Genomic DNA, 17,193 nt, shown 5'->3' on the forward strand with positions numbered 1-17,193 from the left:
CCCCCATACCATCTGCCCCATGGCTTCAATATGGGAGCCATCAGGATGACCTGCTCTGTGTCTGCCTGGGAACCACTGCCCTGTGCTGCCTTGGATCCAGTCCAGAATAAGCTCAGCTTGGGGCCAATGTTTAATTAGGGGTTTAAAACCCTATTTATCTATATACATTCAGGAGATGGGTGAAGGAAAGTGAACTTGTATCTCCTTTGCTCCTTCTACCCAAGACAATGTTGCCAACCCCAACCAGGACTGACCCCTCTACTAGTCACAACTGTGGTGAAGGTGTTGGTTTTCACACTGTACATATGGATGCCAGAAGGAGGGGCTATGCAGCAAATGTGATGCCAGTCCTGGAGTGCAACTCCACTCCCCAACTATGTGTTGAAAGGACGAGGATGTCTAGGGGATTGGGAACCTTCTTCAGTCAAGGACCACATTACATCCTGGACCAGGACCAGGTACCACTGCTGGACAGTGCCAGAGATAAAACTAGATGCAGGGATAAATGTGAATTTTACATTTGCAAAGAAGGCTAGATTCTATACACTCACACTACCCTCTCTATCCTCCATCCTGACAAGTGAGAGGCATTAACAGAGCTCAAGGACACATTTCAGTCAGGCAAAACAATTCAGGAAGGTGTGAAGCAGGCATGGGGAGATTGTGTGACTGGTGAAGATTTGTAGCCTGTGGAGTTTCCCAAGAGCCATGTAGAAGAGTCTAAGGGGTTGCATTTGACTCCCACAACTGAGGATCTAAAGCAGGGCAGTCCAGCCTTTCAAACCAAGTGGGACACAAGAGTTGATACCGAAACCACAGACCACACACTGAATTAAATTTTCATGTCATTAATTAAAGTGTTCACAATAGAGTTAATACTATTTAATATATGCCACACACAATTTAATGGTTTAATGTATTTATTCATTTATTAAATAAATTTAATCTGCATACTCAGGGTGACTCCCTTACCAATAGATAGATGCAAAACACAAAAATGTGGGAGAATCCAGGATCAGTGTGTGTGAGAGAGAATCCAACCCCTGAAAGATCTGAGCATATGGAACAGGAGTCAAAGTAACCACAAAACAATTACCACCACATTCCATCCCTCTCATGCAGTTGCACTCCTGCCTATCCCTCTCCCTGTCCTGCTGGGGGTGAAGAGAAGAGGCAGAAAGTCACAAATCCAAGGACCCCTTTCCTTATTGATACATGTGTGTGTGCTTTGGGTGTGAGAGACATTAGAGGTGGGTATCTAAAAAAAATCCCCCCTTGCTAATCTATAAACAAGAGCCCATGTTTGCTCTTCCCACCAGACAGTTATTTTCTGCACAGCTAAGATCTACCTAGCCTGATCGCCCCAAATTGTCATTCCTCGCCAGCCCACTGATTCCCCCTTTTCTAGCCCCCAGCCAGGTCATTGACCTGTGTGAACAGGAGGCAATGAGCAGCCCCTCCAACTTACCAGAAGCAGCACTCTGGGGACTTGGGGGCAGCTCTCACCTAGCTCTCTGCTTGCTCCTTCATGACACTGGTGGGTGGGGGGCAGCACCAGATTTAGAGCAGTGCTACCAGTTCACCCACACAGGATGCCCTGCCTAGGACTCCCAAAAACGGCCTTGTAGGCTACATGTTGGGACACCCCAATCTTGGTATAAAATCCCCCATCTTCATTTGGAGTACTAATGCACGTTGCACTGTTTTATCTCTTCATATATTTTGATTATGGCAAGCTTATTCTAGTCACACTTTCCCACTTCTTTATTAAGGCTATAGATAAAACATTTCACCTCATTTTTTAAAGGAATGAAACACAATAGAAAACACCTTTGAGTGTGTTGCACCTGCTCTTTCCCAATGACCTTTTGTCTCTCCAGTCTTCCCATTCCTCCACTTCTGGCTCCAATCCCACATCTGCAAAATGGAGACTGCATGTCAAAAGAAGTGCTGGGATGTGAAATCATAACACAAGAGGGAATTTGTGGCCACCCAAGGGTCATTCTGAATGCTGATTGCCATATGTGCAAGTTGTGACATAAAAAGAAAACAAAAAACATAACATCCCTATAATGACAACAATGAGTTAAAAACAAGTGAATCGGTGAAAATTTACAACACCTGCAAGAATGGGTACATAGGTAAGCTCCCATGAATGAAATTACTTTTTATCTATTGGCTTACATTTCCACAGCAAGAATTTATAACTAATACAAATGTTGAGGAATACAGTGGTACCTTGGTTTACGGGCTTAATCCGTTCTGAAAGTGTTTTCTTAAACCAAGGTATGCTTTCCAATAGCAGTGGCAGACTCAATTTACAAATGGAACACACTCAACAGGAAGCAGAACATGTTCTTCTTCCAAGGCAAAGTTCACAAACCAAAACACCTACTTCTGGATTTGCAGCATTCTTAATCCAAGTTATTCATAAATTAAGCTGTTCTTAAACCAAGGTACCACTGTATAAGCTTTTAAGGAGAACATTGTTATGAATTTTAACATGTGATAATTTACCAGTCAACTGGCAGTCAACACAATCATCTATATTAAATAAGCTTTCGATCCTCCTGATTTCAATGGGAAAGATTAAATCTGCAGTCCGATACACAATAGCCAAAAACTCTAAATGTATTCAAAGAGGTTTATTTCTGAGTATATATTCAATTATATTCAATTATATAAATGCTAGCAGTGAGCTAGTTACATTTGCCCATTTGGGGAGTTTATTCACTCTAAAGAAGGCTTGGCTTGTATATTGGTCCTCCAATTTCTGTCTGCCTCTGCTAGCATGGGTAATGGGTAGGGAGGATCAAAGCTTTAGTACAACATCAGTCTAAAGCCCTATATGGCTACAATCTTTACCTGAGAGTAATTCCTATTGAGTTCAGTGTTGCCTACTTCTGAGTAAACAAACATATGAATGGAAATTTTGGGCAAGGCATATAGACAACAGAAACTGTTTTTTAAAATGCACTGGAGAACGGTTTTTGCCGAAGGATTGGGGGAGAAATGTTAGTAATCAGTTTCCAGAATGCCACTTTCAGTTCCTTGTTTCTCATGCTATATATGAGTGGGTTCATTACTGGTGGCACCATGCAGTAGAACATAGAAACCAGGAGGTCAAATGCTGATGGGGAACTGGAACTTGGTCTGAAATAGACAAAGGTGCCACTTACCACAAACAGGGAAATAACAATAAAGTGAGGCAAGCAAGTTGAGAAGAATTTTTGCTTCCCTTGGCTGGATGGGATTCTAAGAATAGCTCTGAAGATCTGAACATAAGAAAAAATAATTAGAGAAAAGTAAATGAAGCCAAAAGAAGACCCAAAAATCAGAACCCAAATTTCATTGAGATATGAGTCAGAGCAAGAGATTTTCAGCAGTTGTGGGATTTCACAGAAGAACTGATTGATGACATTAGAACAGAACTCAAATCTGAATGTAGCCCCAGTGTACATAGTTGAATAAAAAACTCCACCAATCCATGCACTGGCTGCCATCTGAATGCAAGCTTTTTTGTTCATAACAGTCTCATAATGCAGTGGATTGCAGATGGCAACATAACGATCATATGCCATGACACCAAGAATGATGAAGTGGGAGACCATGAAGAAGACAAGGAAGGAGACTTGGCAGATACATCCAGAGTAAGAGATGGTTTGGGTCTTCATCAATGAATTTGCAATGGATTTGGGAACTGTAACGGATATGGAGCCAAAGTCTTGGAATGACAGGTTGGCCAGAAAGAAGTACATTGGTGTATGAAGCTGGTGGCTATAGATGATGACTGTGATGATGAGAAGGTTTTCTATGAAGGCCACCAAATACATCATGACAAAAATGATGATGTGGAATATCTGCAACTGCTGGATTTCAGCAAATCCATGAAGAAGGAATCCATTCACTCTTGACTGGTTAGACATTGTGCTTCTCTGATGTTTGTTTGGTACCTGTGAACAGAAATATATCACATTACTTCTTTCTTATTCAGCTGTAAATATCTTAGTGATGTTCTCTCAACATCTCTCTATCTGTTCTAACAGTGGTAAGCTTCAGCATTGAGTTTATTCATGTCTCATTTCTAATCACACCCTGAAGGTTTAATTCTCATGAGTCTTGTACAGCTCAGCAACACTGAATCAGATGTGTATTTTGAGAGTTGTGCAGGTGGTAACTTAGATTGTCCGTGATCCAAAGTGCTGTTAGAATTTATATAAAGGACTTGGGCCATAATAGCTAACTGGGCCGCCATTCACCTTATGGTGAATGAAAAGTAGCATTTAAAATTATGGCAACCCCTCTTGAACTTCTGGTCCTGGGTACAATATAATAGTGTGTTGGAATTATTTTATGAACACAGCAAGGAAAGCTTAATGCAGTTTTATTTCGACAAGAAGCAACAGTCACTGGGGAGTTCACCATGGTTGATTCCACAGATGTATAAATTACACAGGCTTATATAGAGCCCTTTCCTCAGCTTTATACACATGGATGTAGAAATTAAGTGACATTCACAGAGGAAAAGCAGGCATTATCAGAGCTGGAAACCTTGTTCAGCAAGAAGAGGATGGAACTTCTTATCAGGCTAGCTCAAGGCTGAGTTATTCCTGCACAAATATTCTTGACACATTCTTAGCACAATATGAGTAAGCTGATTCTAACAACATTTTTAATGCAATCTGGGTAATGGGAATCAATGGATTCCCCTTACAACAGTCTTAAAAATACTTGTGTTTTAGTAGGCATACAACAGACTCAACATGGTGTGACTCCTGGAGACAGATAACATTAGGCTGGTGCTTGTGGACAGCATCAGCTACCCTTTTACATTTGCTTGGGTCTCCCAACCCTCATACGTTCCATCAAAGTATCGTCACATTACATTTAGGATTCACCTAAAGGATGAATCGAATGCAGGTCGCCGAATGCAGTATTCCATCCACTATGACCATCAGATTGAATGGGAAGCCTCATCCATATGGAATTTTCACTTTGTGTAGATACCCCATTACAAGGCTGAGTAGTGGTGGTGCCCTAAAGTGCCTCCACGTATATTTTGTAAAACAATGGTCTTGGGATCCTGGAATTTTAGCACTTTGACTCTCTCTTGAGTAATTCCTCTTAATTAAGTGAAAGGTGAATCTGACAATTATATCCTTGGGCTTTACAATGAAACTCATATTTAAGGAAAACAGATGAGGCACATGCCTAAGTTCTTGTCTGGCCAGGAAAAGTTTGAGAACAGATAATTCAACAGTCAGTCTGTGGGGACATAGAAAAGGATGATGTGATTACCAAGACCCAGCATGGGTTTCTCAAAAACAAGTCATGCCAGACAAATCTCATTTCTTTATTCCTTTTTTTTCTTTTCTTTTTTTGATGGTGGATCAGGGGAATGCTGTGGACGTAGTGTAACTTGATTTCAGTAAGACTTTTGGCAAAGTCCCCCATGATATTTTTGAGAAGAAGCTGGTAAAATGTGGGTTGAGTGGGGTAACTGTTAGTTGGATTTGTAGCTGGCTGGCTGACCCAATCCAAAGAGTACACCTAATCCTGGAAAAAAGTGACAAGTAGGGTGCCACAGGGTTCTGTCCTAAGCTCATTGTTGTTCAATGTCTTTATAAATGACTTGGTCAAAGGAATTGAGGGGATGCTCATCAAGTTTGCAGATGACACCAAACTGGGAGGGGTTGCTAATGCCATGAAAGACAGAATCAGGATTCAATATAACCTTAACAGATTGCAGACCTGGGCCCAAACTAAAAAAATGAATTTCAGTAGGGACAAATGTAAGGTTCCACATTTGACAGGAAGAAACAACTGCACTAAATCACTGGATTGCCAGTAGTACATGTGAAAAGGATCTAGGAGTCTTAGAAGACCACAAGCTTAAGATGTGTCAACAGTGTGTTTTAACAGCAAAAAAATAAATATAATGCTATTCTAGGCTGCATCAGCAGAAGTATAGTGTCCCAATCAAGGGAAGTAATAGTATCACTTTATTCTGCCTTGATCAGATCATATCTAGAAAATTGTGTAGTTCTGGGTTTCACAATTTAAGAAGGATCATGACAAGCTGGAATATGTGCAAAGAATGGTGGCCAAGATAACCAAGAGTCTGGAAAGGAAGCCTTATGATGAACAGTTGAGGGAGTTGGGTTTGTTTAGCTTGAATTAGAACACATTATTGACATGGATAGACTAGACAATGGAATTCTTAATTTTAAGGCAAACATTGAGTTAATTGGAATGAAGTTTGGCCTATTTATCCTCCTCACCTTAATTATCATCCAACTTTCCTTTCCATTCAGTGTTGCAATCCATGGTATCCCCCAATTACTCCACTTGGTTTGGGATTCAGCTGAATTAGGTGTACAAACACAATAAAAGCATCCTGCTAGTCTTATCTAAGGGGTTTCTATTTGCAAAAATTCCATTAAGCAAAATTATTTCAGTTAGAGTCCTTTATCCTCTTTATAGATCAAGCTGCCTCAAATCCATGTTTTACTTCCTCATTTTAACATCTCCTGAAGTGATCACCTGCAATACATGGTTGACTTCAGGAAGCAAATTAACTCCATTATTCTCAAACCCAACTGCTTGTAAAATGTTCATTTCTTCTTAAACAGTCCCATTCCTTCACGACAAGTCAGAGGGTAAAAAGATAGAAATGTTGGGGATGGGTGGAGCTTACTGCACTTATCTCTCCTTGCTCTGTTTGTTTGCAGGATTTACAGGTGAGTAAATATAGGACTTATAATATAGTTCCTTATAGCTCAATAAAAAGATGTTCAAATAGAAGGTCAATGGAAGCATGTGATTGCAAAGAGCAGTTATTGTGGAACAGTCTTGAGAACGATACACAAGTGAGTACCAGAATTTCTGGCTGCTATTCAATGAAGAATTAAACATACTTTAAACGATTAATGTTAATTATGAATTTATATATTGTTGTACATTTAATGTATATATTTGTATTTGCTACCTTGGTATAATCCCTCACCAAAAGGAGGGGTATAAATCCATTAAATAAATAAACATTCTTATGTACACTAAATATTCAATTAGATTGTGTTATGTGTGTTTGCATAATTTATTTATTTCATAAAATTTATACACCATTTGATTGTAAAAATCCTCAGAAAGGTTTGCAAAATGTCAAAGCTGTTTTTCAAAAAGAAATAGGAAGTACTTGGCAATGCTATTCAGGGCCATATCATCATAGTAAAAATAGTAGAACAAGCTGAGTTAGAGCTCCAGATCGATCTGCCAGTTGACGGTGACTTTGCAGTTGTGGCACACAACTCCAGATCGATCTGCCAGTTGACGGTGACTTTGCAGTTGTAGCACACCTGGGAACAATGCAAAGCAATGGCAGAGTAGCTGTGGTGGTGTGGCTGGTCTTTCAACAAAATGCTCAAGGAGTCTGCCTTGGGGAACAATGTGGTCTATGATGAAGTGAAGGGTGGAGGCATGCATTTTCCCACCCTGGAGACATTGGGGGACTTCCAAGAACAAATTTAGAAGGGCATAAGCATGCACAGGAAGACAAGAAGTAGTAGAAGTTCCTTTATGTAGACTCTTATGTTAGCAGATCCATATAGTTAGACAACAACCAATTGATGGATTCAGATTTAGTTTTATTTGGTCCCATTGAAATCAATGTGAAACATCCATGTGACACTCATATCCATACCTAAAGAAAATGACTATATTAATTTCTATATTAAAAAACTAAAAACAAATTTATTTGAAGATGTTTTCAACCTTAACATATTTGACAAAGCAGCCTTGATCTCTTTATTTCTCATGCTGTAAATCAGTGGGTTCAGCAAAGGTGGGACCATGGAATATATCACTGTAAAAATTAAATCTAAATGTGTTGCTGTATTAGTCATGGGACTCAAATAGGAAAACAAGCCTGTGACCATAAATGTGGAGAATACCATGAGATGTGGAAGGCAGGTAGAGAAGGCCTTTTGTCTTCCCTGTGTAGATGTCATCCTTAACACCGCACTAAAAATCTGTACATATGTCACAAGAACAAATATAAAACAGCCTAACCCAATGAGAGAAAACAAGAGGAGAACTCCAGTTTCAATCTGATTTTTCTTAGAACAGGAAAGCTTTACTAACTGTGGGATTTCACAGAAAAACTGATTGACAACATTGGAGCAGAAAGGAGTTGCAAAAGTGCTGACAGTGTGCAAACCTGCATAAAGAAACCCAGTGACGCATGAAGTAAAAATCATTTCAGTGCAGGCTCTCAGGTTCATCACCATCTGATATTGCAGTGGGTTGCAAATAGCAACATACCGATCATAGGCCATGACTATGAGGAGGAAAAAATCAGTAGATATGAAGAAGGTGAAGAATAGGACTTGAGCAACACATCCAGAATAAGAAATGTGCCTAGAATTCATGAGGGAATTGGCCATGGATTTGGGAATAATGACTGAAACTTGGCCCAGATCCTGCATGGCTAAGTTCATTAGAAAGAGGTACATGGGGGTGTGCAGACGATGGTCAAAGGATACTACAGAGATGATGAGAAGATTCCCTGTTACAATTGCCAAGTACAATACCAGGAATATTACAAAGTGTATTATCTGAAATTCCCAAACTTTTGAGAATTCCAGGAGTAGAAACTCTGAAACAAAGGATTGGTTAGCTATAGTTTGGTCTTTGCTTTGGTCCATGCTGTCTGCAAAAAGAAACAGAAGTACAAAGTTTTAATGACAGCAGAATATTCTAGTAATATAACACTTCAGCCTGGAGAATTTAACATTTCATACTCCTGGAGGTGGACTCCATTGTCTCCAAGACAGATGGATGCCAACCCCTCCCCCCCCCAAAAAAATGGTGCCTTGGAATCCCCGATCTGGACCTTGTGTAGAGTAGAGAAGAATTTGCTCTCCAACATAAGAATGAGTTTCAAATTTTTACTGGAAACAGTCTTAAAATAGTTGCAAAACAAAAGTTGCAATTACAAAATAACACATTGCTCTTGCCTGCACCATGAGTTGCGAAGGACATCAGCAGCCTTCAGAGCTCCCATGGATGTAACTTCAGCATTCTGGGTGATGTAAAATAACATCTGAAGAATTTTGAGGGAGATAAGTAACAAACTCAACTGTAAGACAAGAAACAATGCCTAGGTTGAGTTTCCAAAAAGTTTCCACAAAAGTTATAGTACTGGATAGATATTTTGGGTGTGGGATTAGAACAGCTAAGGATGTCTACTAAATACCAGCTTGAAATGTAGCTAGGTCACTCTTCACAACTTGGATCAAATGTGGTTTGGGAGGAAATGCAGCAGTTCTTAAAAAATGACCAGAGACATGTGGCTTATGGCTTATGCTGTGTGTATACCACTTCTCAAACCAGTGATAGGAGCACACAGAGAAATGGGGACTGTGCACACAGCCTAACCCTGCGCACCAAAGGATTTTAAGCTTTCTCCTGTTGAATATCAGCACCTACTATCCCCCACAGGATGCCATTTTTGAGGGGGACAATATCAGAAGGGAACAAAAGTACACTGGGAAAAATACTATATAAATAAGCGCTTAAAGAATTGTGAGAGAAAAATTGGAAGAGTGAGGGTAAAAGACTTAAGCACATTGAAAGTGGTTCTTACAACTCACTGACATACAGTCCTGTCCTACTTATGTTCAATTTGGATGTAATTTTCAGTTAAGAGTGCATGAGGCTGCAGCTGAATAGATCCACAATGTGATAAAATCTGTTACATGAGAACCAGGCACTTTGAAAATAAACAGAAAGTTAATGGTTTTTTCAGATGCAGCAGGTAATAAGGATTCTGCCATCAAAGCATCAGAGAAGCCACAGTATATTATGAAAGGAGCACAAACTCTCTTTCCTCCTCTGAAATTTCACTAGCTTAGTTAAAACCTTTCAATTTCCCAATACATATGGAAACTTTCAAATAAATTTTGGAAGGCTTGCGAAAACTCATTCAATCTTTCCTTAAGTTCCTCTTCCTACTTTCCTCGGATGTTTTGCCACTGAAGAAACCCCCAAATTCACTTCAGTTTGAAATGTTAAAGGCAGCTCTTGCTTTATTGATTGTGGTTCTGCATTATAGCCAACACAACACCCTGTTTTTAAAACTTAAAGAACTCATTTATTTTTGTCTGTGTGAAGAATAAAAAAGGATTCCCATGCCCAGGAAAAAATCTCACATTCATCAAGATTTTCTTATAAACAAACAAACAAACAAACAAACAAACAAACAAACTTCAACATTTTCCAACTCAGGACCTGCTTTTAACCCACACATAAAGTTGAGAACAATTGATTAATCCTGTACTATATATTTGCATGGTGGTGCTCCTGTTGCAGCCTATACTGAATGGGGCCATGACCTATTAGTTGGCAACCAGTGATTTAATGGATATACATGTGAGATCCATTAAGTAACTCATATGGTGTTAGGTAAGGTTTGAACTATATGAATTAATTTAGTAATATTTTTCTCTTACCTTCAGATGTGCTTTCTCCTCTAAGGACTTCAGCTGTCTGTGCATTTGGATAGTCCTCCATAAAAGCATATGAAACCCAACCAGTCCTTGGTGGCCAAAAAGATATATTCAGCAAGGGGAGGAGGGTACAGTAATATCTGGTTTGTGTTCCTAGAGATTTGCTCTCTTGAGTTTAATGTATTCTTCATTAAATTGTTTTTCCATTGATATATAATTTTATGGTATTACTCCAGAATAATGTGGTGTTATGAGCCATCAAACCTTGGAAATACACTTTTCCCCAAAAGGTTTCCACAATTTTGGCCACTAGTATAACTATAGAGATTGTAGGAATCACTCATTTCACAACCCCCTCCCCTCTACTGGTATGCCTTGGCAAAATGTATATATATAAAAAATAGATGTAAAGCTCCCACAGCTCTAACAGGACAGCAGTTAACCCAGTGATCCCTAGGACTCTGTATATCTGCTTCACTTTAAGGACATGCATACTCCCCCCTTCCTCCCCATTTTTGGTTCTGTAGGCTTTTAGAATAGTTAGGGGATCTTTTGTTCTTTAATCAAAGTGTGTATTTGCGTGCTGAGGTCCCCCAAAACACCCTTACCCCAGTAACTCACACATCACACATAAATTTTGTTTAAGGTTTTTGGCATAATTTTGGCCACAACTTTATTAATCATACATATTGTGAGTGGTTGCTTAGGCATTGGTTATGACTATTTGCCCCCCCCCCCGCCTTGGGGACAGCACTGACTTCCGGATTCCAGCGAAAGCCAGTGTGGAGGAACAAGATCGGGGATAACTGGAGCTGCGACACAGACCCTAAGCTTCTCCCCGCATGCTCCTAGGGGCTTACGCGGCCCAAACCCGATTCCAGGGGTTTGGACGAAAGGATGGTAAGCCCCTGAATTCCTTTAACGGAATTCCCGTGCAGCAGCCTCACTGGAGGGGCAGGCACAGCCAATCCATACCCCTCCACCAACCAATTTAAACCAATGCCTAACCGCCACCCGAGCCCTTACGCTCGCCGCCAACCACTCACAAACTTAAACACATCCTCAACCTAGCCACCACCGACTCCAACCAAACATCATTCCCAAGTGAGGAAAGATGAACCCCATCCAACCTAGAGAAGTCGGTGGTTTTGGCGATAATAGCTGGGTGGGGAATCACAAGCCCACCCAGATCAGACACCAACTTGCTCGCAGTAGAATTAATCCGCTTTCTCACCCTTTCAGTAACTTTGCTATCTAAAGCAGCATTTTTATATATTCTGTCACTCCTATTTTATATAATAAACCAAGCTTTCTTTGTTTCTTTGTGTGAGAACTTCTTGTGGGCATAAGATTAGGGGTTAACACACATCCATCACAAGAACACGTCGTAACTCCAGCAAAAGATCCTAAACTTCTCAGCTGTATGTAAATTATTATTATTATTATTATTATTATTATTATTATTATTATTTATACCCCACCCTCCCTGGCCAGAGCTGGGCTTAGGGCAGCTAACACCAGTAAAATTACAATAAAAACATAATACAGAAAAATTTAAAATACAGGTTAAAATGCAATTTAAAATGCAGCCTCATTTTAAAAGTAGTCCATAGATCAAAACAGTAAGAGGAGGGAAACGTAAGGGTCAGACTGAGTCCAAACCAAAGGCCACATGGAACAACTGAACATACATGAATGCTGGCAGTGCAAACAGACACATCATAACATCTACCCACCCACTCACAACAACAATTTGGAACACCCTCAACCCCCACCATTTCCTGCTGCTTGGCTAATCAGATTTACATCAGCCACATACCAGTCTTTAAAAAAAAAAAAAATTGAGAGGAAGAATACAGTACCTAACGATTGATGCAACTAGGCTATGATGACAGAGTATGTTTATGTAAGAATGCCAACACCAAGACAGAGGAATCAGTTTCTGACCATTGGCAGAGTGTAGCTACTTCCCACCAGTGCCAGACTTTGGGATTTAAAATTTCAGTGGCACCATGTGCAATGCCAAAATTCAGCACCCCCAACCTCTCAACTTCTGTTCTTCATCATGGCTGTGGCGTCTTCTCGGCTTGGCACCCAGTGTGGACGAACCAGTTTCATTCCCCTAATTCCGCCTCTGATCTCACTGCCTTACGGAGTGATGGCTAGGGCTGGTGTACTGAACACTCCTAATCCATGAAATCAGAGGAATGACTATGCTAGTGTTGCATACGCTCCAGTCTCTAAGTGGTGAGAGACTCCAGGGGTGCCAAAACTTTCCCAGGTTTGGTTTCCTTGGGATGAAGTCACTGGAAATTGTGGTTTCAGGATATATGGTTTTATTTTTATAAATATATACAATCTGAGCATAAGATGGGAAGAGTCACAACATTAACACTCTGGCATACTGATATAAAAATTGGAGTTTGGCTTTTGCTGCCCAACTCCCCAAGGGACTCTGAATCCCCTAAGTCCATGATTGGTCAGAGAAAAAATGGATAGAGGCTAGATCCAGTGGAAAGCAAGGTAGACATTTATTTTTTCTGTTGCAACAGAATTCCCTCCCCTCCCTAAACAAAAGTGTGCATCCTTCAAAGACTTTTGACATGGCCCAACCCCCTTGGTCCAAAGAACCCCAATATCATCATATACACATCATAGGAGTTACAGATAGGTAGCCGTGTTGGTCTGCCATAGTCAAAACAAAATAAAAAAAAAAATTCCTTCCAGTAGCACCTTAAAGACCAACTAAGTTAGTTCTAGGTATGAGCTTTCGTGTGCATGCACACTTCTTCAGATATCTGAAGAAGTGTGCATGCACACGAAAGCTCATACCTAGAACTAACTTAGTTGGTCTTTAAGGTGCTACTGGAAGGAATTTTTTTTTTTATTTTGTTTTGACATCATAGGAGGTGGTCTACAGCAGAAATCCTGTCTGCCAGGATATCTGATAATTTGTCGCTGATTGCATTACCTGGGCAGCCTGGCCATTGTGATGGTTTTGTGATGGTTAATATTTTAGTTCCTGTATCTAGGTCACAGGCTCACCCTATTCATACATAAATATGCCCTTAAGACAGAATTTGTAAGCAAAAAGACAGTGAGAAGGCTTTCCCCATTTGCCTCTCTTACTATAGAGGAATATTTCAGGTCAAACTGATTTCAGGATTGCTCTCCTGTACTATGTCAGACACCTGGTTTATATATTTAGATATGTATGCTTTTATGAATATTTATTATATATTTGAGACCTTAGAATTCTTATAACAATACCTTGCTTCCCCACTATGTCTCTATGGGTCTGCAAAACCATAGCTTTGGTTTGAGCACAGTGAGCATTTCCAGTCTCTGTCTTTCTAGTTTTCAGTTCCCTGCCTATTCTCCTTCTTACAAGATGACCTAGTCTCCATTTGTAGCACCCTGCTTGTGGTTAACGCTTAGCTGGAATGAAATATTCAACGCAGCAATAGAGAAATTAAAATAGTAATTTATTTGTCAGACAAATAAATATGAGGCACAGTGGTATATGGTTACCAAGCTCTGGCCTGGCCTCTTGCCATTCTGGCCAGCACTTATATTTCCTTAATCCAGCCCCCTTGCTCCTCCTGTGGCTGCCTCTGTCCAATCAGCCTGGTTGAAATTCCTACTGGCTATTTGCTAAAACCAATCACAAAAGATACACCCATTTCCTCTTGCCCTTTTATGGAAGTCAAAAAGCTATATATTCTTCTATCTATAAATGACAAATAAGTAGTAATATATCTTACATGTGTCTCAACAAGGAAACTTAATTACCAGCTCACCTCTTGCCCTCCTTGCCCTATTGCCTTCCAAAACAGATGATTAATCTTGAATTTTTATCTTAAACATATGTCAAGGATTTTGAGTTCACATCAACATTGAGAGATCTCCTTCATTTGAAGGTTTCTAAACAAAAGGCCTGACAACCATATATCAGGAGCGATCGATGGCGTCTCCTGTCCGGCAGGAGGTTGGCTGGTGGCTGACTTAATTTCAGGATAGTTACAACTCTTACAACTATATGAAATAAGAATCTAGCATTTCTTAAATCCTTTGCATAATTATATTTAAACTAATATATTTAATACATAAATAACCTTTTAAAAGGAAAAGAAATCTTAAAAGGATCTTAGTTTAAGAAAGAAACAGCTTTAGAAAAGACTTCCCAAAAATGCTCTGTTTCTGCCAGCCAGACCAGTTGCTTTTTCACTGCTCTTGACCTTTTTAACCTTAGGAAGAAGATATGGCTCATTTTACTATTTATCCACCCTTAATTTGTAGGGTCAGTGTAACCTTGGCTCTCAGCCTGTAATTCCCTTTTTACGACTTTGAGAATTGTTTTCTGCTATAAATCAGGGGGGGCCCTTGTCTAGGAGAAAAACATCTTGCCAAGGTTTTTAGGCAGCTGGTCTTCTGCCTGGCATAAAACATTTTAAGCTCATTTTTAAAATACAAGCCCTGATTAAACATATAAGCTTTAATAAAAATGCAAGCTTATGATTAGATGCCTCACATTCAGGTGAGAGGCAAAGACTTGCACCCTACTTCAGGAAGCACCATTAGCTAGTTGTTCCTATGGAAACATGTGCAGTTCTTTAGTCATGCAAATAGGGTGTTTAACAGTGTTAGCCAGGTCTCTTATCTTAACAAAGAGGCTGACATGATCCCTCTGCTCGATTCCAACATTACATACTGTATATCAAAATTACAGCCTTGTTTTGTTTGAGAACCACAAGCATCAGCTAAACAAAGCCTCCAATCCTATAGCACAAGATATTACACCTGTATAACATAGAAGAACAGAATTATATCTGTTTGCATTTTAACAGAATGAAACCTCGCATTATATCAACATCAAGGGAATTAGAAGCGAGGGCGGGAAATGGGGATCTGTGCAGATCAGGCCTACATCAAGATGTTAGAATGTTCCATTCTTATTCAGATGAATGGTGTATCACACCAATTTTAGGTGAATCCCAACACGTGTCATTAACTACTCAAACCAGATGGATGGAATGTAGAAGAAAATGTTTGAAGCTTATATTTTTATTTGAGCAATGAGTGACTGATTTTTATATTCAGTTGTAAGTTATCTCATATTTCTTTCAATATCTAAGAAAGAACCGATATTATTGTTTCAGTGTGACATATATATAGACTCACCCATTCATGAAAATGCACTAGATTGCTTAACCAATTTAAAACGGGATGATTGATCGATTAAAAATGGCTCTGTTTCTTTAAAACCCTAAGCATACTTAAATTACAATAGGATTAATGCTTTGAAATAGTTCTATGCTGACATTTTTCTTCTATAACAAACAAGAAAAGATATTTAGGACTGAAATGGACAAAGCACACATTGGCCATGCTGGCTGAGACAGATGTGAGTTGAATTCCAACAACATGGGAACCACATTAACTTCCCCTACTTTGATTGTGTATCAAAACATTCATACACTTTAACATCATTACATACAAAACCCTGCATAAAGAATAACACCACAAATTCGTTGTTGTGTATACTGTGTATATACGGACAATGACAATAAAATTTATCTAATCTAATCTAAATTGTATCCTTAGAAAGCTATTTCAATCCTAAAATCTTGGACATAGCGACCTTAATCTCCTTATTCCTCATGCTATAGATCACTGGATTCATCATGGGTGGAATCACGGAATATATGACAGCAAAGACCATATTTGTATGTGAGGAGGCATGCTGTATGGGTCTTAGGTAAACAAGTGCTCCACCAAACAGGAACATGGAGAAAACAACGAGGTGGGGAATGCAAGTTGAGAAAGCTTTTTGCCTTCCCTGTGATGAGGGCATTCTCAGAACTGTACTGAAGATCTGGACATAGGTTACAATTATAAAAATAAAGCAGCCAAATGCTACAGCCACACTTAAGAAAAGAAGTGCATTTTCAAGTATGTATAACTTTGAGCAGGAGATCTTTATAAGCTGAGGGACCTCACAGAAAAACTGATCAACAATATTGGAGCAGAATGTCATGGCAAAAGTGCTGCCAGTGTGCAACACAGCATAGAGAAGACCAGTGAGCCATGCACTGCCCGCCATCTGAATGCAGGCACCTTTATTCATAATTGCCTCATACCGTAGTGGATTGCAGATCGCGACATACCGATCATGTGCCATGACAGTGAGGAGGGTGTAATCTGATGCTGCAAAAAGCAGAAAGAAATAAACCTGAGTGACACATCCAGAATAAGAAATCACCCTAGTATTTGAAAGGGAATTTGACATCGATTTGGGGATTGTGACTGAAACTGAGCCAAGATCAGTCACAGCTAAGTTCATCAGGAAGAAATACATAGGAGTGTGAAGGTGATGATCAAGAGTGACTGCAGAAATGATGAGAAGATTTCCTGTGACAGTGGCCAAATAAAAAAGCAAGAACACAAAGAATTGTGTTATCTGTAGTTCTCGAACATTAGAAAACTCCAAGAGCAGAAACGTGTTCACAGAAGTTTGGTTAGACATTTTTTCATCTCTGATTTAAACTGCAAAATGCTCTATGGAAGGAAAAAAAGGAAGAAAGTTGTTAACATTATTGCATGGTCTAAAGAAGAGTTAACCTCAAGTGCTATTAATTTAAATTGAATTTAGTAATGTCCGTCAGGTGAGATTCAAAAAAGCCAGAGA

The 17,193-nt window shown here is 39.6% G+C and overlaps 1 protein-coding gene across 1 annotated transcript; it reads right to left on the reverse strand.

Moving 5' to 3' along the window:
* Positions 1–2,946: 2,946 nt before the first annotated feature.
* LOC307201548 (uncharacterized protein) lies at positions 2,947–17,031 on the reverse strand (the record flags this gene model as incomplete). Its single annotated transcript, XM_079950821.1, has 2 exons — positions 2,947–3,953; positions 16,147–17,031. 2 exons carry the CDS (start codon positions 17,029–17,031, stop codon positions 2,967–2,969), a joined length of 1,872 nt encoding a protein of 623 aa, XP_079806947.1. The 3' UTR covers positions 2,947–2,966.
* Positions 17,032–17,193: the final 162 nt, after the last annotated feature.

This window comes from Podarcis cretensis (assembly GCF_951804945.1).
Source record: "Podarcis cretensis genome assembly, chromosome: 13".
Classification (NCBI taxonomy): Eukaryota; Metazoa; Chordata; class Lepidosauria; order Squamata; family Lacertidae; genus Podarcis; species Podarcis cretensis.